General features: G+C 44.6%; 1 protein-coding gene across 2 annotated transcripts; it reads left to right on the forward strand.

Annotated features, from left to right (window-relative positions):
* Positions 1–354: 354 nt before the first annotated feature.
* Positions 355–27,995, forward strand: MMD2 (monocyte to macrophage differentiation associated 2). Of its 2 annotated transcripts, none has more exons than XM_075565956.1 (7): positions 355–887; positions 13,070–13,151; positions 16,668–16,828; positions 18,055–18,129; positions 22,197–22,298; positions 23,497–23,566; positions 27,780–27,995. In XM_075565956.1, exons 1-7 carry the CDS (start codon positions 664–666, stop codon positions 27,987–27,989), a joined length of 924 nt encoding a protein of 307 aa, XP_075422071.1. In that variant the 5' UTR covers positions 355–663; the 3' UTR covers positions 27,990–27,995. The 2 variants fall into 2 exon arrangements, with proteins under 2 accessions (XP_075422071.1, XP_075422072.1); XM_075565957.1 differs by lacking the exon at positions 355–887 and adding an exon at positions 7,206–7,350.
* The last annotated feature ends 4 nt before the right edge of the window (positions 27,996–27,999 follow it).

Here is a 27,999-nt window from a genome sequence, read left to right on the forward strand (position 1 = left end):
GTTGCATCTGTCAGTGTTAACAGATTAGCGACAATACTTGTATAGGTAATGGTTTTGCATGTGACATATTATTTCTTTGCAAATAGTTTAGAGTGGAAATCTCTCTTCTTGCGGCGTTTTTTTTTAACCTGCACTGTTAGTGGTCATTGAGGACAGGAGTTTGGAACCTCTGATAGAAGGAATAGTGAGCAAAATGGACCAGTACTACCCGCAATGAGCTGATCTCTATACATCACACTATCATCTTGTACTCTTCCTTCCATACATTCTTTCATTGCATTAATTTCTTCGCTGACATGCTGCTTTTTGATCCTGAGCGGAGGTATTAAAAGCTTTGTTAATCCCCAAGAAAGGGAGATTAGGAGATCGCCAGCAGGTTTGCTGCTTCGTGACATGCAGCTTCTTTGTCAATTTCTGTTCTTGGGATGAAGATGGATATTTGTGCCGGGGATCCATGATGCCTTCACTCCTTTGTTTTGTGTCCTTTCATTAGTCTCTCCTGAAACCAGAGAGCCAGGAAGGGGTGGCCCTTAAATTTCCTATTTTGCATTCAGAGGAGAGAGAGAGAGAGAGACGGAGGAGAGACGGACGGGGGACTGCTTCTTAATTCACACCGCGCCGCTTTAATCTCACGGGCAGGAGCCAAAGACAAAGCTAGAGTGGATGAGGCTGACAGGGTGTCCAGCTGTGTCTCTGGTTTCTGGGACCTGTTACTGTCTGCTACTGAGCCAGGCTGTATCCTGTGCTCCCACCTGCTGCTGGGTAGTACCTCGCCCTGCCTCCACTCGCACCCGTCTCACTTCCTCTGGACCTGAGCAGGAGTCTGATGGAACTGGGAAGATGCTAATGTTCAGACTCCTGGATTTCCAAAAAACCAGATATGCAAGGTACACAAATAATACAAGAATTGCACTGCAATTTAATGACCATTTGATGATCCTATGTTATCTTGTTTAAAATAAAGGGGACTGGATTGTTGCATAATTAGAGAGTACACTGAATGGTTAAACAAAGCTTGAGTTATTATTATTAATAAAAATAATAATCTAATAACTTTATTTATTCAGCACTTTTCTCCCAATGGGACTCAAAGCGCTTCACAGTTACAAAAAGAGTAAAAGAAGAAAACACTTAAAGGTTATTAAAGAGAGCAAATACAAGGAAAGACACAATACAGGATGGGACGTACTGCAGCTATTAAATGCCAGCCAGGTAGTGGTTCATAAATTGTACTGTAATTAACAAATCTTATAAAGGTTTCTGTGACTGAGGGCCGCACTTAAGGATCTGATAGTACAAAATAGGGAGTGTTACTAATAAAAGAGACTTGTAGCATTGAAATAAAGTTCACTAAACCTACGTAAGGAGCTCTGCAGAGCAGAAATACGTGCATCTCTACGAGAGACATTTTAATAACCAGTATTGTGTGTGCATATTCTGCCCCATATGTCTCGATCTTTTTGCCCTTACCTGTTAATCCCATGTATTGATAAATGCCCCACACAGCCCAGACTCTTCCTGAAAGGAAGACATCTCTCTAACAGACACATACAGAGGTGCTCAGTCATTTAGAGGTTTCTTCTTTTGATTGATACATTCTTAGTGATATCAACAGAGATTGAAAGTCTGACAAAAGTAGATGTGGCTATTATGCTCCCTGTACTATGCATAAACCTGTTGCTAGTGCGTCTCGTGGAGAAGTTTGGATTTGGTTGAGAAAGTGGCCTGTATTCATTGTCATAAGAACCTGAGAGAAAGGGGACTGGAATGTTCAAACATCAAAGAGAAACTTCCGCTGTTTACTTAGTTCACATTGTAACATGACAAGTGCTTTTGAAAGGCCTGATCTGGCACTGCAAGGCCTATACTGTACATCCTTTGCTTAACAAAATAGGCACACAGTGGGTTTAGTTTAAGTTTCTTGTAAAAATGTAACCTTAGATTAATTTTACAAGCAAGATTTGTATAATGCAGTCATGTTTTTAAACCTTCATCTGTTCATCTGATGGAGCGGCTACATATATATATGCATTGATCTTCATTTAAAGGCTTCTCTGACAATGAGGGACCTGATATTAGATATCGAATCTTTTTTTACATAGTTCATTTATAACATAATTGGAAGCTCCTAGTCTGTATCTCCGGATGCTCATCACTCATGGCTGATGTAATAGAAATGTACGATAGCTAAATTCAGATATCTTTGGGGCTGACACTTATATTACAGTGCATTATATACCTCTGTCTTCTTCTTCTGAGATCCCCTCCTCAACCACATAAAAGTAACTTTATGAATACTCATGTATTCCATGTTGGTAGAGGCAGCGAAGTCAGGGGGCATCCATGTTGGAGATCCTTATAGTATCCCCCCTTTTGGGGCAGACTTTGAATGCCTAGGGGCAGGCGTGGCAGGAAAAGCCTGATGGAAGTTCTTGACATTGGATGCCTTGACCCAACTACTCTCTTCAGGGAAGTACACCTTCGAGTCAACCAGGTACTGGAGGGACTCTCTAGAGATATGGGAGTCCATGATCTTCTAGACAACATATTTTGGTTGACCATCCATGGAAATTGGTGCGGGGCAGAGTAGTCCTGGAAAAATGGTTCCCGATAGCCGGTTTCAGCAAAGAGACATGGAAGGTGGTTGGAATCCTGAGCGATGGGGGAAGTTCAAGCTGGAAGGCAACTTCATTCACCTTCTGGGAAATCCTGTAAGGACCAATAAAGCACAGTCCTAATTTCACGGAGAGCTGACACAGATGGATATTATGCATCGAGACCCAGACCTCATCTCCGACTTGGTATTCCGGTGAAGGCCTTCTGCGTTTATCCGCCCTTCTCTTCTGTTTCTCCACCGCCATGTGAAGAGTCATCTGTATGCCCTTCCAGAGATCCAGCAGGTTGTCGGCCCTGGTATTTGCTGCAGGAGAACCAGTGAAAGGCGAACTTGGCTCTGAATCAGGAGTTTAGCTTTTATGCTCCTGGAAGGCAAAATTAGATTGGGGCCCACGAGAAAAAGAAAGGGGTATCTAAGAGAGAGAGGAGGGGTATCTGGTAGGGGTTTAGGAGCAGGAATAGATACACTGAATCAAACGCAAAGTATCTGCAGCGAAGCGGAGAGGGTGTCTAGGTTCCAGTCCAATGTAGCTAAGTGATTAATGGAAGGGGAACGTCCCGAAGGAAAAAGCTGGAGCACAACTGATCAAACTCTTTGACAAAGCGCCCTGTGCGTGAAACGCGTCAGAGTACCTGCCAGGACTATCCATGTATCTGTTTTTTAGCTAATAAACATTTTTTATTTTTGCATCCTGCCTGCCAGTTAATTTGATCAGTTGTGCTCCAGCTTTTTCCTTCAGGACATTCCCCTTCCATTGAGCATGTGCATGGACGCACGCTGTACTGGAGATCAACTATTTACTCTTCATTTGCTGTGCCGTGCTGACGGCGCGGTCTACACTATACAAGGGAAGCTTTGCAGTGATCAGCTGATCTCCGGTGTTCCAGGCGTCGCACACATGGTGCTTGAGAGACGCAGATGGAGCCCAGACCGGAGAGACTGACGGACATGAGTCAGTCCACTGAAGAGGTTTACAACTAACCGGCTATTCTCTTCACCAGCTGTATCAACAATCCGGAGCTGCGAGTTCTTCACTGCTTCCTTCTCCTCCTCCCTCCCCCTCAGGACTCACAAAGGGTCAATCATGAGTACCTTCTAGGCAAGCTATTGGTGCTATTGAGATTAGCCATTTGCCTTTTACCTGACTTTATCAACATAATCTTTATTGGTGGATGGGAGAAGGAGTTATTTATTGATTATATGGACACACATACCACAATACATTGTTCTACGGATCTTCAAGTATCAAATTGGCACATAACATTTGTTTTCATTGAGTTCCCATATTTCTTCAGTGCTAACATCAACCCTGAGTACAAATCTCTATAAGCTAAGTGATTATCTTGAATCCCAAGGAGCTGATCAATCGAACAGTTAAAAGAACGATGAGGAGATGGCTCCTCAACCTGATTTTAACTGAAGACATCCAGAAAAGACAGCTGGGCAGAAGAAAGGCCCAAAGAAAGGTCTCTGGTTCAGAGCAAGAGGGTTCCCCAAAGAGCGGGACTGACTAGAAACTTGGACATACAGAATGGAGCCCAAGTCATCACCTGACCAGAAGCCCAGTTGATCTGTGGGTTGTGAGACTGCAGCCATGGGAGTCCTAAGATGATATCAATGACTGGAGACTGAATGACATCCATCTGCAAAGACTCATGGTGAAACCCCCTGATGGTAGCTGTGAGCAGAGAGGTCTCCCGAGGGATATTGCCAGAACCCAGTGGTTTGCCATCCAGTGTCATCATGGATAGGGGCAAGGACTTCTTCTTGAGTGGAATACCAGCTCGAATGGTGAAGTCCTGATCCACAAAAGAGCCTGCGGCACCCGTGTCCACGAGAGCTAGAGTTAACACGGAGCGCCCCTGCCAGGAGAGGTGGGTGGGTAATATCAGATGGCAAGAGGAAGGAGGAATTAAAGGTAATATGCCCAGAGAAGTTCCTCCAACCTTCTCTAGGCATTAGCTTCTCTCTGTAGTACATCAGAGGTGCTTCACTTCCTCTGAGAGATGCTCACCTCCCAATAGCATGGGTTCTGTAGGTGATTCAGGAAGGAGAGTCGAGGAACAAATTTCCAGAGGAACTGGCAGGGTTCTACGATCACGCCCCTGTTCCAGATGCCTCTCCTGCATGTGAACGTCCAAGGAAATGCAGAGGGAGACCAGTTCTTCTAGGTCTGCCGGGATGTCTCTGCAAGAAAGTTTATTCTTGAATCTTTTGGAGAGACCTTGCCAGATGGCGGATTTCAGAGCTCCCTCATTCTAGTCAGAATTCGACCGTGTATCGACCCACCGGGTAATTTCGTTGCTGAATCCGCATAAGCGTGACCTCAGTAGTGGCCGCTCGACCTGGAGTGTTGAACACCCTCCGTAAAGCATGGAAGAAGGCCACTGAATCATCTTGGAGGGGAGATCCATTCTCGTACAAAGGTGACACTCATGCCAGAGCCTCACCAGCCAGGAGGGACATGATAAATGCCACCTAAGAGTGATGGGAACCAAAGGAGGATGGCTGCAAATCAAAGTGGATCTGGCACTGATTCAAGAACCTCGTACAGCCAGAGGGGGAGCCAGCATAACGTTCAGGGTTGGGGATAGTTGGTTCATTGAGAACTACCGGAATTGGTGCTGCTTCCAGAACCCCGGGAGTGGGTGTCGAAGAGGAATCAGCAGGCGATGCAGAGAGAAAATGGGTAGCGAGGCTTTGCAAGGAAGAGACGATAGAGTCCAATCAATCTTCTATCCAACATAGCCAGGTGGTTGGAGTGAGTCTCCAGGAGTTGTCCCTGGAGGGACACGGCCTTCTACACTTCTACGGGGTCCATTGTGTTGGCCTGTGCAATGTGTTACGTTTATATACGTCGCTTTATACTGTCAAGGAGACAGACCCAATAGGCAGAGGTGGAGAGTATAGACTGACCCGTAGCTGGGATCTAAATCAGTAGAATAGCAGGGTCTGGCTCCGATGTCAGGGCTGGAGAGAGGCAGAATGGTCATGGTCACAGTTCTGGGGTCAGAGATAGAGAGACACAGAATAGGCCGGCGGCAGGTGGGTCTGAGGCAGGCAAAGCAGCAAGAGGCTTCCAACAGGAGACAAGATAGGAAGTACCTTGCACAGGCAAGGAGAGAGGAGAATGGAAGCCTTATAAAGGGAGAAGGCAGGTGTGAGCAATACAGCTCAAGCAGAGGCTGACTTCCTACCTCTTTGGCCATGTTGGTAGAAAGAGAAAACCCGGGCGCTACCTCTGTATATGATAAGAGTAGGAGGGAATAAAAGTGTGGTTACAACCTTAGGAGTTCAAAAGGTGTCCCTCCGCTTCTCGGTCTCCTCCTGTGACTCAAAAAAAAAACAAAAAAGGATCTACCCAGGATCCTTATTTGTACATGAAACAAGAAAAGGAAAAGGGGGAGCACAGGTAGAGGGGTGAAATGGAACGAAATATGGTTCAGGTGTGTTAATCTCTGAAACAATAACGGTGGTGGTGTCAAAGTGTGTATTAACTCTTAACACTTACACGGCCTTGTGCAAATGCTGTCGCATCAAGGTATCTTTCGGTCTTCTCCTCTCTGTCTTGTGTAGTTCTTCTTCTCTCTCCATCCGTGTACTTCTGCTCCTGGTTCTTTAATGCAGTGTCACCCTCGGAATAAACGAATGAACATAATGAACAGACAAAAATAGTTAAAATGTCTAAAGAAAGAAACAAGGCTAAAAAGGCTGTATAACACTCACACGGGCACGTGTGAGTGCAGTCTCTGGGGAGGTTTCTTTAAACTTCAGCAAACAGCTTAGCCTCTCAAATAGGGATGAAATCTCTATTAAAACTGAATAGACAGTGAGAATGGGATAAATCGCTGTAACAGAGTAATAATACTCACACGGTCAAGTGTGAGCCCACACTTGGAATTGTATCTATGTTGCTCCTCCTGCAGTCTTCAAACTGTGAAGAGTAAGCAGCACCAAAACGGATAAGAAAGCCTCCTACGGAGCCTGAGGAAGCCCAAGAAGGGGTGAAATCCCCCAGTATTTTGAACCTTCACAGCCACCGTCTGGAGTGGGACAACGGAAGCACAGCACTGTATCCGGACGCGGAGAAAGTTTGCGGTGCACCACGAGTCCTGCATTATATTCCACATAGACTGGCTTTCTTATCCGTTTTGGTGCTGCTTACTCGTATAGTTCGCAGCATTCCTTTGCTTACCGTTTTTCTATATAATTTTTGTTTTAATAAAGACCTTGACCTATACTCCTTGTTGAAGACCAATCCTTACCATTCTGGGGCAGGATTTTATCACTCTAACTTCCTTTGGACCACGGTTTGAAGACTGCAAGAGGAGCAACAAAGATACCATTCCAAGTGTGGGCTCACACCTGGCCGTGTGAGTATTATTACTCTGTTACAACGATTCATCCCATTCTCACTGTCCATTCAGTTTTAATAGAGATTTAATCCCTATTTGAGGCTAAGCTGTTTGCTGAAGTTTAAAGAAACCTCCCCAGAGACTGCACTCTCACGTGCCCGTGTCAGTGTTATACAGCCTTTTTAGCCCTGTTTCTCTCTTTTAGACATTTTAACTATTTTTTTCTGTACTTTATGTTCATTCGTTTATTCCGAGGGTGACACTGCATTAAAGAACCAGGAGCAGAAGTACACGGATGGAGAGAGAAGAAGAACTACACAAGACAGAGCGGAGAAGACCGAAAGATGCCTTGATGCGACAGCATTTGCACAAGGCCGTGTAAGTGTTAAGAGTTAATACACACTTTGACACCACCACCGTCATTGTTTCAGGGATTAACACACCTGAACCATATTTCGTTCCATTTCACCCCTCTACCTGTGCTCCCCCTTTTCCTTTTCTTGTTGCCATGTTGGTAGAGGCAGCAAAGTCCGGTGGCATCCATGTTGGAGATTCTTATACCGGGGCAACAAAAATTGTATTTTAATTGAAAAAAGACAGGTTTTTATCTTTGAGACTCCATTGAAGTCTATGAAACCGCTGATGATAAAAATCAATAAGATTGACAGAAAATCAGTTGGCATGTTTGTAACCTTCATTTGAATAACTTTTCTTTTAAAGTTCCTATAAAAAAAAACATGAACAAAATACAAATTGGAGAAATATGTTTTTACAATAAAGGAATAACAACAATACAAATAAGAAAGATAAAGCAAATGATGTTAAGAATAAGGTCTCAAAGGGGAGCTGTTCATTCAGCACCAGTTCTGATAAAGACCGTATGATCATTTCTTTGGTGTTTACATGTGCATACACTGTAATTAGGGACCAGCCTTGTAACAAAGCACTTGCTAGGTAGATATGGAGTTTTGGGTATCATCGGACAGGTGAAGCAATCCCATTCAGTGAAAAGGACTCGCACACAGCAGACTTCCTGTGGGTTTGTGTAGCAAATAAGCCATTACTTAGCTCTAAGATTAACCTAGAACGACAATGAGTCCCATAAATATAATAAATATTGTAAAGTTTGATTGTAGTTTGAACAACAACTATGATTTGCAGGTGAATAAATATTGTAATTAACAGGTTAAATCCAGTGCAGGTAAAGTTGGAGAAACAGAGAGAGATGTAGGGATGAGATATGTATGGATACACTGTCTCTTAGCTGCAACACTTGGTGGGGGGTATGCACAACAGAGGAAAACATAGAATTACCTCTGAAGCCCCCTCCTTGAGAAAGCGCTGTAGAAGTGTGAAACGCGTGGGAGTGCTATCCCCCTGTTTTGTTGTTGTATGTCCATTTGTTTTGATGTAGTTTAATAAATCTTTTTTAATTTTTCATCATCCCGGTGAGTTGTGGAGTGCTTTCGCATAGTTTTTGCGTCCAGCCCATCCTACGTTGATCTTTGGTTCCTGTGGGTTACCACTCTTCCCGCCCCCCCCCCTCCTCCCCGAAACGTGTACTTTGTGTGGTGACTAATAAGAAAATAATTGCAGTACTGTACTGCTTTGAGAAGCTATACGAGTGAGGCATCTTTTTTACCATTTCCTGGTTACTATGTAGGCTCTGTGAGTAGAACGCCATGAGATGCCAGAACCGTGATCGGTTATCTTGGATATATATACTTCCTGTGGGTTTGCTCACAAGGAGGAACCACTAATGGGTTTCTGTGAAAACATTTATTTTGTGAACCAGTTTTTGCTACAAGTGTATGGAAAGAGATCAATGATTTTTGGTGGATCACTCACTAGTCAAACAGATGAATCAGTAGGTAATTATTTCCACAACATACAAGGGTTATTTATCTACCTGTATGTAGAGCAGGTCCCAAATACTGTGCCTGGGGGGTGAGGGGTTAGCATTGCTCTTCTTTAGGTAGCACAAATATATTTTTACTGCCAACACCAGAGTTCTTTATGGTAGTTTTTGTTTGGATGCTATTACAATGAAGAGAAGGTAATTACCTGATTACAGTAATTAGGCTGAATGAGGTGATACTCAGTGATCTACTTCATAGTTAGAGGGGGAAAGGCCTGTATGTAGAGAAAGAGAGAGGGGTAGTGACTTCAGCGCTCTAGGGTGGATGGTCAATATTTAGAACAGAACTAGACAATTGATGTTGATCAGGCTAATTCACTGCCCCCCTAGTTAGTACATGTTTGTATTTCAGAGCAACCAAAATGCTATATTTGAACAATTAAATAATCTAAAAGAAACAGCATTTGAAGCTGTACTGTGTCATTTTACTCAGGTTTTACTTTCAGACGTTGAGAGTATTTCCGCCAATATATAGATGATGCACAGACTGATGTAACTTGCCAATTTGTCAAATGACATTGAGCATTTTATGATTTCCCAAAACATAAGGCACAACCTGCTTCCAGTCTGTTCTGGCAGACAGCTGAGGTTGCGAGTAACCATAAAAATCAGAATGGGTCGTTATGTGAATGATGTAGGCGGTGTTAATTAGCTCTCGGCTTGACGAGTGTGGATTTGGCTTGAAGCCTGAGGATGCTGTCTATACTTGGCATGTGCAGCCATTATCACTGCCTACTCTTCATTTGTTCTAGGATTAAAATAGCAACATTAGATAGAAAAGAGGCCTGAAACAGTCTGCATTTCTCTCTGTTCCCGGCTAGTTCTCCCTATCTTTATCCTGAACCTGAAATGAAGATTGAACTAGAAAAACACGTTGCATATGTGCCTGTAATAGCCGTTTATTATGTATAACCCTGTCCTTTAAGTCAACATAACTCAACCTACCAGTAACTGTGTGTGACCTAGAGCAGGGTGTGCTCAACTCCTGTACTCAAACCCCCCCCCCCCCCTCAATAGGTCAGTTTTTCAGGCTAACCCAGCTACAGCACAGGTGGCTCAATCAGTCCCTGCTTCAGCACAGGTGGCTAAATCAGAGTCTGTCTTTGACTGAGCCTCTGATGCACCTAAGCTGAAGTAGGGATATCCTGACCTGTTGTGGAGGCTTGAGGACTGGCGTTGAGCCCCCCCCCCCCCCCTGACCTAGCGCATGGCATGTAATGTCCGTTTGCCAAAGAGACTACGCATCAGATTGCACACTTGGGACACAGATTCCATGGGCTTGTAGTGTTATATTGTGTTGAGCACATTGACAGTGGTGCACAGTTAGGATAACAATAGCAATGGGTTTTGTATCCATTGGCAGGAGTTGAATTCCCAGGAGATGTCTAAAAACTCAGATCTCCGGAGGAACCTGTGAGAAACACAGGATTGCACAAAGTTCTGCACAGGAGCAAACTCACAATGCCCTCCGAGCAGCTTATCTGCACATCACAGAGTTTATTTTTACAGTAGACTGACACTCAAGGGAAGAGCCAGACAGACTAAATGTGTCATAGCAATGGCAGGTCACAACAAACGTTATGAATAATAATGTGTCTGCACTGTGACAGGGAAACTTTCACTCCAAAGTATCCTTAGAGCAGGGATTCTTCACAGATTTCGACTCATTGAGGGCTGAAGAAAATTGTTTAGTCTTTGTATACTATTGTGTCCAGAGCCCCCAACCCCCCTACCCCCCCCCATGATGTCACTCATTTGGGCCATTAGACATGTGTGAGCAGACAGGTACCACGTGATCTGTTGTGCTGAGACACACCAAATACACATGGGACAGAATGATCTTGCCTGTGCACGGGCATGTACTAACAAACTGTAAAACCCATTTGGCAATTAAAAGGTTAAGCAAAAATAAAAAAAAAGACGGGGACCAGCAAGACGCATGCACGGTTTGCTAAAAAAAATAGTCTTGCACACGTTTCCATAGAAACGGTGACATCGCCTCAAGCCTTAATGTGCTGTGAGCAGCAGGACAGAAAGCATTTCAGAAAACCGAGACGCACAGCCCCCAGACTAGGCCGCACGCTGGGTTCCGTGAGGTCGCCTAGCAACGCGCCGGGAGAATACAGCCTTGTTGTGTGAGAGGGATTGTTGGGTAGGAATGCAGACCAAATCCATGATTAGGGAGAACATGAGAAAGAGAAGCACAGTTTCCCTTTGTCTGCAAATCCTAGCCCTGATTTCTAGGGCTTAGCAACAGGTTTTTTTTTTTTTTAGGCTGATAAATGCAGTTGCTGCCAGAATGTCAGCAGCATGTACAGCACCTTCGCCATATGACATACTGCGGGGGTGCTCAGCTCCAGTCCTCAATACTGTAATACTTTGTAATATTTATTTTTAAATGTACAAATCATCCTGTGGTTGCTACAGCAACCATTTAAAAAGTCACATCCACTTCCTCTTTTGAAAAAGGCTCTGACACATCTTTTGAAACAGGCTCTGATATTATATCACTAAGTGTAACACATTATTGTTACAGCTTTCAGAGTAAAATACAGCCTGCTATTTGGAACTCAACAACAGAGCTGTTTGTGATACTTTGTTGCCAAAGGGCACATCTCAAAAAGGTGTGTGTTTTTGAGATGTGCCCTTTGGCAACTAAGTATCACAAACAGATCTGTTGTTGCGTTCCAAACAGCAGACTGCCTTTTACTCTGAAAGCTGTAACAACAATGTGTTACACTTAGTGATAGAATGTTACATTGCAGCTGCAGCATTTTACAGACTGCAGAACACAGTAAGAAGGCGGCCATTTAGCAGGATAATGGCCGATCGATCACAGAAGAAGGGATCGATCGGCAGCTTAGGTAAATATTTCTCATTAAAGCAACTCACGCCCAAATAAATTGTAACCATGTAACTGTTGTGCCATGTTCCTATTCACCCCTCCCACCTACCCCCCCTCACCTCCTTCCCTCCCTCCCGTTTCCCCTTTTGTATCCCTCAATCCCCCCTCCCTCCCCAATGTTATATGCATATTTCAAAATTCTGTAATGTTATCTGTTGTTGTTTTATAAAAAAAAAAACAAGAAATAAAAAAGTTGAAGCGTATAAGCCTGCGAGCCACTTTCAAGGCATGACCTAAGGACCTGCGATATTATGGACATGCCTTGAAAGTGGCTCGCAGGCTTATACGCTTTGGCCAAAGGGTTAACTAAATGACCCTTTTTTCAAGAGATATATAGGTATTTCACTGTGTATTTTTGTCACATTGGATGTTGCTCTGGACTTCTTTGTTTCTTGTTTTATTCAATAAACCACGCCCAGTAGCACTCCTTTTGACACTTATACACACACACACATATATATATATAGTGGTAATTTGGGGGGGGGGCGTCTGAGAGCTTGCTGGGTATCTGTGTGGTTGTTTTATAAAATAAATAAAAATATAAAGTTGGAAAAAAAAACCTACTCCCGCGCTGCATATAGTAAAACAAACAAGACTATAAAAGGTGAAACCAGGGCTCCTGCTTTAAACATTCATTATTTGTGTCCCAACCATCTGTATTGAGGTTGTTGCATGCACCGGAATCCCAAGCCTCCCCCTGACGGCATGCACACCTGATACTGATTTTCTTTTGGAAGGTGCCTGCCTTCACTGTTTAATTGACACAGTTTGGGGGATCTTGAAGGTGCAGCCATTCTAGAGCTGTGTCTGCAGACTTCGTGCTTCTTTTCATGCCAGTCCTACAACATAACAGCTGCTCCCTGTCTTCTTACCAGAGCTTGGGTTTAAGAGTCTCACAACCCAAACTAGTACCACTTATTCTACACCTAATACAGCTGCATTAACACTACTTGTGGAGTTATTTGCGCTTGGGATGCTATGTCTTCCTTAAGCAAAGAAGGGAGTGGGTGCCGTGCTGGTCCTTTCTTCCACGTAGTAGCAAAGGAGGGACAGGGAGTAAGGGGTCTGATACCTTTTATTGGTCAAACAAGTAGTTGATATGATACAAGCTTTCCAACCTCTCTATAGAACAGCCCTAATGTGCATTCATCAAGTGCTGTTTATAAAAGCTGCCCAGCGGTTTCCTAAGCAGTCATTAAAAGCATCATTCCGATCTGCCTACAATCTCCAGATTTGGAGAAGCGGAGCGTTAAATGCTGTGCTTTCTTTTCTAGGTTTATGAACAATCGTGTTCCTCCCAACCGAAGGTACCAGCCCACTGAATATGAGCACGCGGCTAACTGCGCTACACATGCCGTAAGTCACCCCGAGCGTCCCGATTTACTGACGCATCAATGTGCGACTTGTTTTTTTTTGCGCACTGAAACGCAATGTGCGTGGTGTACAAGTGTAAATAGTGTGTGTTAAAAATACTTTATCTGCGCGCCAAAAAATAGTTTAACCTGCGGCAAAATCACCCGCCAAGTGGAACGTGACATAAAACCTAAAAAGTGTTTGCATCGTTAGCGCAGAATGGCGTCACTCTGTATCAACCGAAAGTGTATCTGACGCAACGCGGATGTTTCATTATATAGGTTAACAAGATGTAGTATTCTCACTGCGTGGCGATTTATACATAATATGACACTAGTCATTTATATTTACTTTACAAATAAAAAATACAACATCATTGTTGTTTCATTTAAAGCAGCAGTTCAAGCAATATCCTACATGTGTGTTTTGTAAAAAAAAATCAGTTCTGTACTATGAGAAAATACTTGTAGCATTTAAATTAAAAAATAAATGTTTTAAAGACATTTTTAATGTTTCTAATGTAGGAAGCATTTTCAAAGTGACAGCCCCCTTTCCCCTTCTGATAGGCTCTGGCTCTTGAGCCCCGCCATCTCTCTAGCAGTGCACCAATTGTATCTAGTAACTGCCCAGTCAATCATATTCAAGGACTACATTGCCCAGAATGCTGTGCAAGAACTGAATTAAATAACCCGGAGCAAGCGATCGATTACAGGAGAACAGATCGATCTGCAGCTTAGCTAATCACGTGTCAGTGTGCAGACTGTATTGATGCACATATTTTATGTTAAAAAGAATTTTATTTTTTAAACGGCAGCTTGAACTGCAGCTTTAATTTCTATCAATCAGGTATTCAGCGCGATGCAATGTGGCAAAGCTCATTTCAAACAACACACTGTGTACTATGTTTAAGTCACATAACATCCTTCTTACATAGGATGCACAGTTTATGAAGGTTTGTAATACTTATCACTAACATTTTGATATACAAAAACACATTTAAAATATGATCTAATTAACCCCTATTATAGTCCTTTATGTTATTTTTAAAATACTGTTAAAAGAGCAATTCATTAGCTTTTTTTATTATTATTTTTTAACATACTGTAGGTTTGAAGCAGGGGGTCTCTGGAACAGAACCCCATTCATTTCAGCTCCGGGGACCCCCAGCTTCCAGAGACGCTTACCTCCGTAGGGGGCGCCGGTATATGGGCAAAGTTTAAAGCTCCCGCGTCCCGGGAGCCAATAGGAAGTGGGACCTGATGACGTCACGGCTTCCTATTGGCCCGCAAGGTGCGGGAGCTTTGAAACTCCGCCCGTTATGTGATCCCTGCTAGCCGAGCAGAGCGGATACCGCCCCCGCCCACCCCCAGCGGAGGTAGGTATCTCAGGAAGCAGGGGCTCCCCGGGGCGGAAATGAATGGGGTAAAAACTCCGGAGACCCCCTGCTTCAATCCTATATTTAAAAAAATTGGCGGCTTCGATTGTCTCTAAATCCTTCTGTATCAGACAAAGCTTGATATACAGAAGCTGATTTTATTAGCTAATTTACTTGAATCATTTAATATATATTTAGCAAACAGGCATATTGGGGCCAATAAAGGTGGATTGTACAGAATTTGTTACAGGGTTAAAGTTATCAGTAAATCTAGATTGACGTTGGTTGAAGTGGATGTTTTTCTGTGGAATAATCTTAATGTATACTATTTGCATTTTAATAAGTAAATTACACACGAGAGTGTTGTTAATGGCTTTTCAAGGAAAAAGAGACTTAGATGGTATTTTTATCTATTTATCTTTTTGTTTTTAAGTCCTAACTTGGATTAGTTCATGAGACTATCCTATCCTACCTTTTAATACACCTCGACCATCTGCTAATACAGTAGGTATCTGACTTGTTCACCACCTTAGTGGTATATTAGTGGTAACACTATTGTGAGCTGAATAAATCCCCCTCAGTGCTCCCTGTAAGTAATTGTGAAGCGGTGTGTCTGTGTACAATGTATCTGCTATTTGTCCCATTAAAGTAGCAGTTCAAGTGACATATTTTACATTTTTTTTACAGCATTGCAGCCGGGGGTCTCCAGAGCTGAAGCGGGTTGATTTCAAGTCCAGGGACCCCTTGTTTTTGGAGATACTTACCTCCGTAGAGGGTGCCGGTAGCAGCTCCGGCTGCGCTAGTTGGGAATATCGAAATGGTGGCTGAAATGTCCTGCGTCACACGGGCCAATAAGAAGCGCTGACGTCATCCCTTGTGTCTTCCTATTGGCCGGCGTGACCAGGACCTTTAAACTGCAGAGAGATACCAGCACCCCCTACGGAGGTAAGTATATCGGGAAGCAGGGTGTCCCCACAGCTGAAATTAATGGGGTTCAGCTGCAGAGACCTCCTGCTTCCATGCTACTTTAAAAAACAAACAAAACAAAAAAAAACACGTATCTTGAATTGCTGCTTTTAAACCGAAGGACAATGTCACCTGTCAGAACTAACAGCATGGTGACACGTCATGGCGTGGAGATGTCATTCCATTTTGACCTCGCTCTCTTATTCAGATGTGTGTTCTCCTAAAGGCTTCTGAATGTTGGGTGGCTGATTATATTACAAATATAAATGGCATTTAATATAATCCCCAACTTTCCCTCCTTCAGTCCCACTGAAACATCATCTCAGAATAATGTCACGTGGAAAGCCTTGTGTAATCTTCCCTTTACTCACTGGCTGAATGGGAGTAACAGTGACGAGAGGAAATGCAGAGGCATGGATTAAATATGCAGAAAGCAGACACGTTCTAATTCTCTGTTGCTGTCCCTTGCTCCTCACCCAGTTTGACCTCCTTCCCGTCATGTTGATCTTCCCCTACGCTTCTGCATCCTGTTCTCATGTCACATCCCCTGGCTCCCTATCAGGATGTGTAGAACCCTCGGAGGTAGTATGGAAACCCTCAAAAGATAAGAGTTTAATATAAACACAAAAATAACAAGACCGTGAAAAACAAAATGGAGTCTGCAATAGTGTGCAGAGCTGCACCAAAAAGATATGGTATTTAAATAATAAACAGGAGACAATAGTGCTAAGGGAAAAAAAACAGGACAAACAAGATAAGCTGGAAGGAGCGGCAGAGCTAAATGAAACAGCAATAAATAGCCAGAGACAAAGATAATAAACAGGGGGACAAATGTAGTGCAAAAGGAAAACAAAACAAAAAACAAGAATGTACCTGAATGTCAGTAGAACTAGGAGCCAGAATGAAGAGGAACAGGGAAAGACGCAGTGCTAGGGAAAAAAGAATAAAGTGACTCCTGACCTGTTAAGTAGAATATTTGACAAACAGGATGGTTGGGGTTTTATAGCCGACTTAGGATAGCAGTTGTCCACACTAACTATTCTAGTTCTAACCGGCAGTCAGAACCCAATTCCTCTGTGTATCCATACAGGTCGGCGAGGGGTATTGCGGGAAGGAATCACGACACTCCCCTTGTTGCCGGCCCTGTAGTAGTCACACGCGCTTCTCTTGGTTTCTAGTTATGGATCATACCCAGTATACTCGGCAGTTCTGTCCTGTGCATCTCCTCCGATGACCACTGGAAAACCGTCTCTGCCTGGATCTACAGCTGCGGCTTGTGTGGCCTGTTCATTGTGTCCACCATCTTTCACACCATCTCCTGGAAGAAACGCCACCTCAGGTAAGTGGGGACATGGGGGATGTCATTCATCCAAACACTTGTCCAGATCGGCACTATCGCAATTTAGTGAAGAACCCCAACAGGAATCTGACAAAGAAAGTCATGTGTGAGATGTAATGAACCTGACAAGTTTCCTACAAGTGACGAAGATACTAAGGGCCATATTTACTAAACAGTGCTATGCCTTGAGGCTGTAAGGTGCCTTACAGCTTTACACTGGTTAGCAAATATAGCCCTAATAAATTGAAGATAATTCACATGTATTAGATATCATATCCTGTGACCAAGGAGGAGGTCTGCCAAGGAGCAGTACGCCCTCTCTTTCTTCCCATTCAGTCTCCCAAATCCTGCCGCCTCCACCTCTGAAATATCACCAAAATATGTCCTTTCCTCATGTCCTGCCTTGACTATTGCAACTTTCTCCTAGTTGGCATTACTCTCATCCGACTGTTCCCACCCAAGTCCATCCATGCTGCCAGTCTCCTCTACCCTACTCACCGCTCTACATCTGCTGATCCACGATGCAAATCCTCTCTCTGGCTTCCCATATCCTCTAAAATGAAATAAACAATCCTAGCTCTGACTGACAAAGACCTCGAAAATGCTGCCCCCCTTACCTTTCAGCCCTTATCTCTAAATGCCCCCTCTACCTAGGACCCACGCCTTGCGTCCTCTCTTATAACCTCCTCTCACTCCCGCCTACAAGACGTCTCCCGTGCTGCACCCCACCACTGGAATTCCCCACCACGCACCATCTGACTCTCCCCCAGCTTTCAGACGTTTTAATAGCTCCAATAAAACTCACCTGTTTCAAAAAAACGTGCCTGGCTCCCCCCTCGGGTATCCACACTCCCTAAACTCCACCCTAAGCCATACCTAGTCTTACAATGAGCACCTTAGAGCAGGGGTGGCCAACACCCAGTCCTCAAGGGCCACCAACAGGTCAGGTGAAGCAAATGCCTGCATCAGCACAGGTGGCTCAATAAGTTCCAGCTTCAGCACAGGTGGCTCACTGAGCCACTGATTGAGCCACCTGTGCTGAAGCAGGGATATCCTTAAAACCTGACCTGTTGGTGGCCCTTGAGGACTGGAGTTGGCTACTCCTGCTTAAGAGCAAAACCACCCCAGAGCTGTAATTGAGAGCTATTGCTGCAGGGGGGCTGGCATAAAGAGCTCCTCATCCTGTCTTCACTGTGCCCTGCCTGCCATGTTTCTTTCTCCCATAGGACGGTGGAGCAGAGTCTGCACATGTTCGATAGGATGGTGATATATTTCTTCATTGCGGCCTCGTACGCCCCCTGGTAAGCCCCCACTGCCCCCTTGATAACCCATCAGAATGGAGAAGGGCAGAAAATGACTGATATCTGGGGACATTATATTTGCTTTATATATGTATAACTTCTTCTTCATTTACACTGCTACCCAGCACATTAGTAAATTCGCCCTAGGAAGATTTTTTACAATGAATATTGACGTTTAGTAAAACAAATATATTACATAATATTTAGCATTATCTGCCCATGTAATGACAGAGTAACACACTGCAGTATCTGCCCTGGTAATGACACAGTAACACACTGCAGTGTCTGCCCCGGTAATGACACAGTAACACACTGCAGTATCTGTCCTGGTAATGACAGAGTAACACACTGCAGTGTCAGCCCTGGTAATGACACAGTAACACACTGCAGTATCTGCCCTGGTAATGACACAGTAACACACTGCAGTGTCTGTCCTGGTAATGATACAGTAACACACTGCTGTATCTGCCCTGGTAATGACACAGTAACACACTGCAGTGTCTGTCCTGGTAATGACACAGTAACACACTGCTGTATCTGCCCTGGTAATGACACAGTAACACACTGCTGTATCTGCCCTGGTAATGACACAGTAACACACTGCAGTATCTGCCCTGGTAATGACACAGTAACACACTGCAGTATCTGCCCTGGTAATGATACAGTAACACACTGCTGTATCTGCCCTGGTAATGACACAGTAACACACTGCAGTGTCTGTCCTGGTAATGACACAGTAACACACTGCTGTATCTGCCCTGGTAATGACACAGTAACACACTGCTGTATCTGCCCTGGTAATGACACAGTAACACACTGCAGTATCTGCCCTGGTAATGATACAGTAGCACACTGCAGTATCTGCCCTGGTAATGACAGAGTAACACACTGCAGTATCTGCCCTGGTAATGACACAGTAACACACTGCAGTGTCTGCCCTGGTAATGACACAGTAACACACTGCAGTATCTGCCCTGGTAATGACAGAGTAACACACTGCAGTATCTGCCCAGGTAATGATACAGTAACACACTGCAGTATCTGCCCTGGTAATGACAGAGAAACACACTGCAGTATCTGCCATGGTAATGACACAGTAACACACTGCAGTATCTGCCCTGGTAATGACACAGTAACACACTGCAGTATCTGCCCTGGTAATGGCACAGTAACACACTGCAGTATCTGCCCTGGTAATGACACAGTAACACACTGCAGTGTCTGCCCTGGTAATGATACAGTAACACACTGCAGTGTCTGTCCTGGTAATGACACAGTAACACACTGCAGTATCTGCCCTGGTAATGACAGAGAAACACACTGCAGTATCTGCCCTGGTAATGGCACAGTAACACACTGCAGTATCTGCCCTGGTAATGACACAGTAACACACTGCAGTGTCTGTCCTGGTAATGACACAGTAACACACTGCAGTATCTGCCCTGGTAATGACACAGTAACACACTGCAGTGTCTGCCCTGGTAATGATACAGTAACACACTGCAGTATCTGCCCTGGTAATGACACAGTAACACACTGCAGTATCTGCCCTGGTAATGATACAGTAACACACTGCAGTATCTGCCCTGGTAATGACACAGTAACACACTGCAGTATCTGCCCTGGTAATGGCACAGTAACACACTGCAGTATCTGCCCTGGTAATGACACAGTAACACACTGCTGTATCTGCCCTGGTAATGGCAGAGTAGCACACTGCAGTGTCTGCCCTGGTAATGACACAGTAACACACTGCAGTGTCTGCCCTGGTAATGATACAGTAACACACTGCAGTGTCTGCCCTGGTAATGACACAGTAACACACTGCAGTATCTGCCCTGGTAATGATACAGTAACACACTGCAGTATCTGCCCTGGTAATGACACAGTAACACACTGCTGTATCTGCCCTGGTAATGACACAGTAACACACTGCAGTGTCTGCCCTGGTAATGATACAGTAACACACTGCAGTATCTGCCCTGGTAATGACACAGTAACACACTGCAGTATCTGGCCTGGTAATGATACAGTAACACACTGCAGTATCTGCCCTGGTAATGACACAGTAACACACTGCAGTATCTGCCCTGGTAATTACACAGTAACACACTGCAGTATCTGTCCTGGTAATGGCAGAGTAACACACTGCAGTATCTGCCCTGGTAATGGCACAGTAACACACTGCAGTGTCTGTCCTGGTAATGATACAGTAACACACTGCAGTGTCTGCCCTGGTAATGACACAGTAACACACTGCAGTATCTGCCCTGGTAATGATACAGTAACACACTGCAGTATCTGCCCTGGTAATGACACAGTAACACACTGCAGTATCTGCCCTGGTAATGACACAGTAACACACTGCAGTGTCTGCCCTGGTAATGACACAGTAACACACTGCAGTGTCTGCCCTGGTAATGACACAGTAACACACTGCAGTATCTGCCCTGGTAATGACACAGTAACACACTGCAGTATCTGCCCTGGTAATGACACAGTAACACACTGCAGTGTCTGCCCTGGTAATGAAACAGTAACACACTGCAGTGTCTGCCCTGGTAATGATACAGTAACACACTGCTGTATCTGCCCTGGTAATGACACAGTAACACACTGCAGTATCTGCCCTGGTAATGGCAGAGTAGCACACTGCAGTATCAGCCCTGGTAATGACACAATAACACACTGCAGTATCTGCCCTGGTAATTACACAGTAACACACTGCAGTATCTGCCCTGGTAATGACACAGTAACACACTGCAGTATCTGCCCTGGTAATTACACAGTAACACACTGCAGTATCTGCCCTGGTAATGATACAGTAACACACTGCAGTATCTGCCCTGGTAATGGCAGAGTAACACACTGCAGTATCAGCCCTGGTAATGACAGAGTAACACACTGCAGTATCAGCCCTGGTAATGACACAGTAACACACTGCAGTGTCTGTCCTGGTAATGACACAGTAACACACTGCAGTATCTGCCCTGGTAATGACACAGTAACACACTGCAGTATCTGCCCTGGTAATGACACAGTAACACACTGCAGTATCTGCCCTGGTAATGACACAGTAACACACTGCAGTATCTGCCCTGGTAATTACACAGTAACACACTGCAGTATCTGCCCTGGTAATGATACAGTAACACACTGCAGTATCTGCCCTGGTAATGGCAGAGTAACACACTGCAGTATCTGCCCTGGTAATGACACAGTAACACACTGCTGTATCTGCCCTGGTAATGACACAGTAACACACTGCAGTATCTGCCCTGGTAATGACACAGTAACACACTGCTGTATCTGCCCTGGTAATGACACAGTAACACACTGCTGTATCTGCCCTGGCAATGACACAGTAGCACACTGCAGTATCTGCCCTGGTAATGACACAGTAACACACTGCAGTATCTGCCCTGGTAATGACACAGTAACACACTGCAGTATCTGCCCTGGTAATGACACAGTAACACACTGCAGTATCTGCCCTGGTAATGACAGAGTAACACACTGCAGTATCAGCCCTGGTAATGACACAGTAACACACTGCAGTGTCTGCCCTGGCAATGACACAGTAACACACTGCTGTATCTGCCCTGGCAATGACACAGTAACACACTGCTGACACTTCCTTGGGTTGTTCAGATCACTCTTAAATCTTTGCCAGGACTGCCACAGGCTACAGATACTGCTCTGGGAAAGATAATCCCCTCTCCTTGCAGAGACTGCCACAGGCTTTGGACACTGCTCTGGGTCACATAAGCCCCTCTCCTTGCAATAACGGCCACATTCAGTTGATACTGCTCTGGTTTAGATAAGCCCCTCTCCTTGCAGAGACTGCCACAGGCTTTGGACACTGCCCTGGGTCACATAAGCCCCTCTCCTTGCAATAACCGCCACTTCTGTTGATACTGCTCTTGTTTAGATAAGCCCCTCTCCTTGCAGTGACTGCCACAGGCTGTGGACACTGTCCTGTCATTGCTGCCTCTATACAGTAGGTCTGTCCTCTTGCTTGTCACTATTGGTTCTCTGGCATTGACCCGTCTCTCTTGGTTTCTCAGGCTGAACTTGCGAGAGTTGGGTCCCTGGGCAAGTCACATGCGCTGGTTCATTTGGATCATGGCGTCCATAGGAACTGTCTACGTTTTCTTTTTCCATGAGCGGTGAGCGGATACAGGATGAGAACATGTCCCATCCTGGAGAGCCTTCATGGCCACACAGATAAGCAGTGCATAGCTATATTACTCACTCACACGGTGCCACAGGGCTTGCTCTATACATTGCACAACCACCAGATTCCAGGTTGGACGGTACACACAAGCTAGTGTAGTGTGTAACGTTAACTCATTGGTCCTATCACAGGCACCCCCTGAATGCAGCTTCTTCCTTCATGAAAGGGCTTGTTATCCTTACATTGTGCAGCAGATCAGCACCAGACATAGCTAGGGTTGCCAGGTGGCTTCTCCAAAAATACTGGACTCAATGGTGAAAGGTGCGCCAGGTCACTATGTCCAGGGAGGAAAATACCGGACACATACATGTCCAGTATTACAGTACCTCTCATTTTTTACTGGAGTGTCCAAAAACAGACAGTCCTGTTCAATACTGGACACCTGGCGACCCTAGACATAGTTAGGATGGACAACATGACAAAACTTCAACTACAGCACAAATATCTGGCCCACAGCACCCGAAATATACTCTGAGTATGCGTTGTATGGGGAAGGTTGTGCTCTGAGTGTGCTCTGTTTGGGGAAGGTTGTGATCTGAGTGTGCTCTGTATGGGGAAGGTTGTGATCTGAGTGTGCTCTGTATGGGGAAGGTTGTGATCTGAGTGTGCTCTGTATGGGGAAGGTTGTGATCTGAGTGTGCTCTGTATGGGGAAGGTTGTGATCTGAGTGTGCTCTGTATGGGGAAGGTTGTGATCTGAGTGTGCTCTGTATACGGAAGGTTGTGATCTGAGTGTGCTCCGTATGGGGAAGGTTGTGATCTGAGTGTGCTCTGTATACGGAAGGTTGTGATCTGAGTGTGCTCCGTATGGGGAAGGTTATGATCTGAGTGTGCTCTGTATGGGGAAGGTTGTAATCTGAGTGTGCTCTGTATGGGGAAGGTTGTGATCTGAGTGTGCTCTGTATGGGGAAGGTTTTGATCTGAGTGTGCTCTGTATTGGGAAGTGTTTCTTGCTTTCTCACCAATACCACTCTTTATTGTCTATTTTGCAGCTGGTACTGGAGCAGCCTGTAGTTCACACTCAGACATGTCCATGGTGTGGAGGTGGGGGGAGAGGGGGGGAGGGGGGGAGAAGGGGGAAAACCCAGCAGGGGATTGGCTCCCCTCTTTACCAAGTCTCTTCTCTCTCAGGTATAAGTTGGTGGAGTTGGTGTGTTATATCTTCATGGGTTTCTTCCCAGCTCTGGTCGTCCTGTCTATGGTGAGTGAGACATGTCACAGCAAACCTGAGATCATATGCGTGCATCTGAAAAATTTCTATGGGGTAGATCCACAAAGCTCCATTAAATCAGGGCAACTAATGTGATGTTAGCTTCCCTGGGTTTAACAGATATCCCCAAAGCTAATAATATGCAAAAACAAAGTCTGTTAGCCATAATAGCATGGTAATGATATCTGTAGTAGTGGAAATGTTCGCAGGGCAGACATGCTAACCCATACACTGTACATGCACATTGGGAAACATAGCGTGATTTCCAATTAATACACGTGTTCCAGCCGCATAACGCATGCGCGTTCCCTAAACATAACGCATGCACATTGCCTAAACGTAATGTATTCACGTTGCGAGCTGCTCCTGCTCCTTTACCTGCACCTGCTGCTCATACTGCTCCAGCTGCTCCTACACCAGTTGTACCTGCTTCTGCACCTGCTGTACCTGCCACTCTACAAGGTCCTGCACCCGCAGCTCCTACTCTTGCACAAGCTGTAGCTGCACCTAGACGTCCTACTCCAGCACCGAGAGCTGTGGCCCCAGATGACAACTATGATGTGGCCGCTCTGGCATGTCAGGTTCCTGGAGGACCTTATGAGGATGCAGAGGTCAGCATTTTTCCAGATAACCCAGCACCTGGTGAATATCTCCAACTCCTCCAGCTCCCAGTTCCATGTGCGTTAACACACCCCATGTGTGCAACACAGCTGTGCCGTGACCAATAGTATTGGTGCAGTAAATGGGCTTAAATGGGCTTAAATGGGCAGTGCAGCAAGGTAGGGAGAGCTTGCGATCACCATCAATGCTAACTACGCCGGCTGCGTCCAGCGACTTGTTGGCAACATCAGGGGGGGTCATTAATGATGGCCACTTCACCTCCTCCCTCAGTTGAATCCGCTACTCTGCAGGTGCGCAAACTGGAGGTGCGTTTTCTGGGGGAAGGTGGGGGGGGGGGGCGCAAGCAGGGGAGGAGAGCAGGCAGGGGCGTGCAGGGGGAAAATATTGCGCACCGCTGCACTACTCCGCCCACAGACCCAGTGGCCACAGCACTGGAAGAGCACGCAGAAGGGGACCTAGTCAGCCTGTCCCTTCCTCTGCCAAGAAGAGGAAGAGATGATTTCTCTATTTTTGTCAGAAATTATAATGTTAGTTTTTTCACAGTTCTTGTTCCCACACAGTGATGTAACTGTGTGAATAAAAGTTTTGTTCACTATTTCTGTCTCTTGGTAATTATATATGTATAAAATAATAACATGTTCTTGTATAGCGCTGCTAGTTTTACGTAGTGTCACGGGAGACCAATGCTTTTAACATAAAAATACCTGGATCCTTAGATTGAGCAAAACGTGAGATAAAATAAATAGTCATTTATTCACACAATGAATATACACAGCTTAATTGACAAAATAATCCGAAAATACACTTAGTTACAATGTTAACTCTGGTTACAGGAAAGATCTTAGATGGAATCTCAGGTGAATATTTTTACAGCATGTTGAATCTACCTCCTGACTGGCCGCACAGACTTTTAAAACCTCACAAGTCCTATCTTTACACTGTGCAACCAATCATGGCGTGGGAACAAAACATCTCACCTATTGGCAAGGTTCGCCCATACTTCAGGGAGCCTGGCAGAGGCTTCAAGGTATGCTGCGAGCATGTGCGAACTTCGCCCTTAGGCTGTTTAGCATACCTAGCCAAGCCCACTTCCCTGGTGACATTTTGTCTGCCCTTCCCCTGACACATGTGTCAAGGGAAGCTATTTTCCACTGTCCCCCTCCCCCCACCCTCAACACTTGACAGGGCCAGTTTCTTTGAACCAAATCAGCAAGGTTGCTTTAGAAAACTGAGTCTAATTATGCATTGCGTACTCACTGGGATTTCCTGCCATGCATTTTAAAGCATAGTACTTTACACTTTAAGTGTTACCTCCGATTCTGGCCTGAATGAAAATCCCCTTACCCTTATAATATTAATACACCAAAAGGAGAGGACTTTCATTCTTTACTTCTTATGAAAGTTTCTAATACAGAAAACATAACCGGTTTAATGATTACCCTCTAACAGTATGCATAGCAAAAATCAGAGCGCTGGGACACATACAGACAATTCTAACACAATTACAGGGTTGCAGACATTAGCGGGCTGCAGAGCTGACACTTTACATTTACCCACTATGACTCATGGGAACCCTGTTACATGGCTTATACAGCTGATACATGGTATTACTCTCGCCCCCTTATCCCTGGGGGGAGAGACACAGGCATTTTGAAAACATTCGCAGTATTATTACCCTGGTTGGGTTGCAGAGCTGACACTCTACAATTCCCAACCTGGTTCAGGGGCACCCAGCCAGGCCAAATACCTTTATTAATGGCCTGGGTACCCCTTCACCGTCACACGTAGCACTTCACAGAGACATTTTGCAGGCACTTGTCCCTGCCCCGTGGAGCTTACAATCTATTTTTGGTGCCTCAGGCACAGGGAGATAAAGTGACTTGCCCAAGGTCACAAGGAGCCGTTACCGGGAATTGACCCAGGTTCCCCTGCTTCAAACTCAGTGCCACTATAGAGTATATATACACACACACATATATATATATATATATATATATATATATATATATATATATATATATATACATATATATATATATATATATATATATATATATATATATACATATATATATATATATATATATTTAGTTAAGTTATGGTGAGTAAAAAGTGACAAAAACCCTCCACAGCAAAGCATATAGCAAATGGAAATATAACTCTATGCTCATTTGCATGTCTTAGGCAGGTCTGCAACCCCGCCTTTCACCATTGTCATATATATATATATTTATATATATATATATATATATATATATATATATATATATATATATATATATATATATGTATATTTTTATATATATATAACATTATTGCTGTAAAGAATATGTACCATATCATATTAGGTCTGACAAACATGTCATACATTCCCTTTAATCACTAAAAACTATTGTAGAGTTTACAACGTGAACTTCATGACACATTATAAGATGCATCTCTTCATGTGCTTCAGACTTTTATATTATCCATAATACACAGTATATCTCTGTAGGAGACTCATAACGTTTTTAAGGAAAGGGTTAAATGTCATACCCACAAATAATTTGGATAGCACTTTGAAAGGCTATTCCTAGAATTAACATGACGATCACCATGATCTGGCTGTAATGGCTCCTTTTGGTGTGACCTATTTATCGTTCCGTTATTTCCCTGCGCCAACATTATTGACGGAGGCTCGGGGCTCTACGATGTTGGCGTAACTTTACATTAGCGTCTCATTTGCATATGCGTCCGTCCAATGTTAGCGAAACGATTTTTTTACTGGTTAATTCGATGTCATCGTTATGTTAAACACCTTGTGGCGGAGGTTCTCAACCCCTGTCCTCAAGACACCCAACAGGTTATGTTTTCAGGATATCCTTGCTTCAGCAGTGTCGAAGACCGAGCCCCTGATAGAGCCACCTGTGCTGAAGCTGGGACTGATTGAGTCACCTGTGCTGAAGCAGGAACTGATTGAACCACCTGTGCTGAAGTTGGGACTTATTTGAACCACCTGTGCTGAAGCAGGGATATTCTACAAACCTGACATTATGGGGGGGGGGGGTGATAACCCCTGCCTTAGGGGATACCCATGTTAAATAGCTTAATGGAGCTCCGTGGATCTGCACCTGTGAGTCACACCTTGTGGGGCTGATTTAATGATGGGAACAAGCAGACAAATGTGTTTTTTTTTTTCATAGAGCGCTTCCTCCATCTGCTGCTCTGTTCCTAGCACAGCACAGACTGCACGCAGCACTGGTGTCTTGTGGTGCCTGAAGGCATATTATTCAGTAGAACTGTTTAGTCAATATGGCCATTAATAGCCGGCAAACTTACACAAAGAGAGTTTTTACCTTTTCATGGTGGGGTGCAGATATTCCTGAATCCGTGACCTGTTTAAAGCAGCGGGGCGTTGATAAATATTACTGTTATTTTGGGTAAATGATAGACTTCCCTTTTTGAAACATGGCGTATTGTGCATCCACCTCGGGCCTTTTAAACACTCTTTTTGCCATGCATTGTGGGCCCCCTCTTGCAGCAAATAGGGTTTATTGGAGCCCTTATCCTCCTGATCTATGTCTGTGCTTGTGTTTGGTGACAGGCAAATCAGGACGGTCTCCTGGAGCTGCTCTTCGGAGGGCTTTTCTACTGCCTGGGGATGGGGTTCTTCAAAAGCGACGGACGCATCCCCTTCGCCCATGCAATATGGCACCTTTTTGTAGCGATCGGAGCTGGCGTTCATTACTATGCGATCTGGAGGTACCTATACAGGTCAAGTGTGCACTCCCAAGAGATCAAAACGTCCAGATGAGATGCACCTA

This window comes from Ascaphus truei, chromosome 11, assembly GCF_040206685.1.
Source record: "Ascaphus truei isolate aAscTru1 chromosome 11, aAscTru1.hap1, whole genome shotgun sequence".
Taxonomy (NCBI): Eukaryota; Metazoa; Chordata; class Amphibia; order Anura; family Ascaphidae; genus Ascaphus; species Ascaphus truei.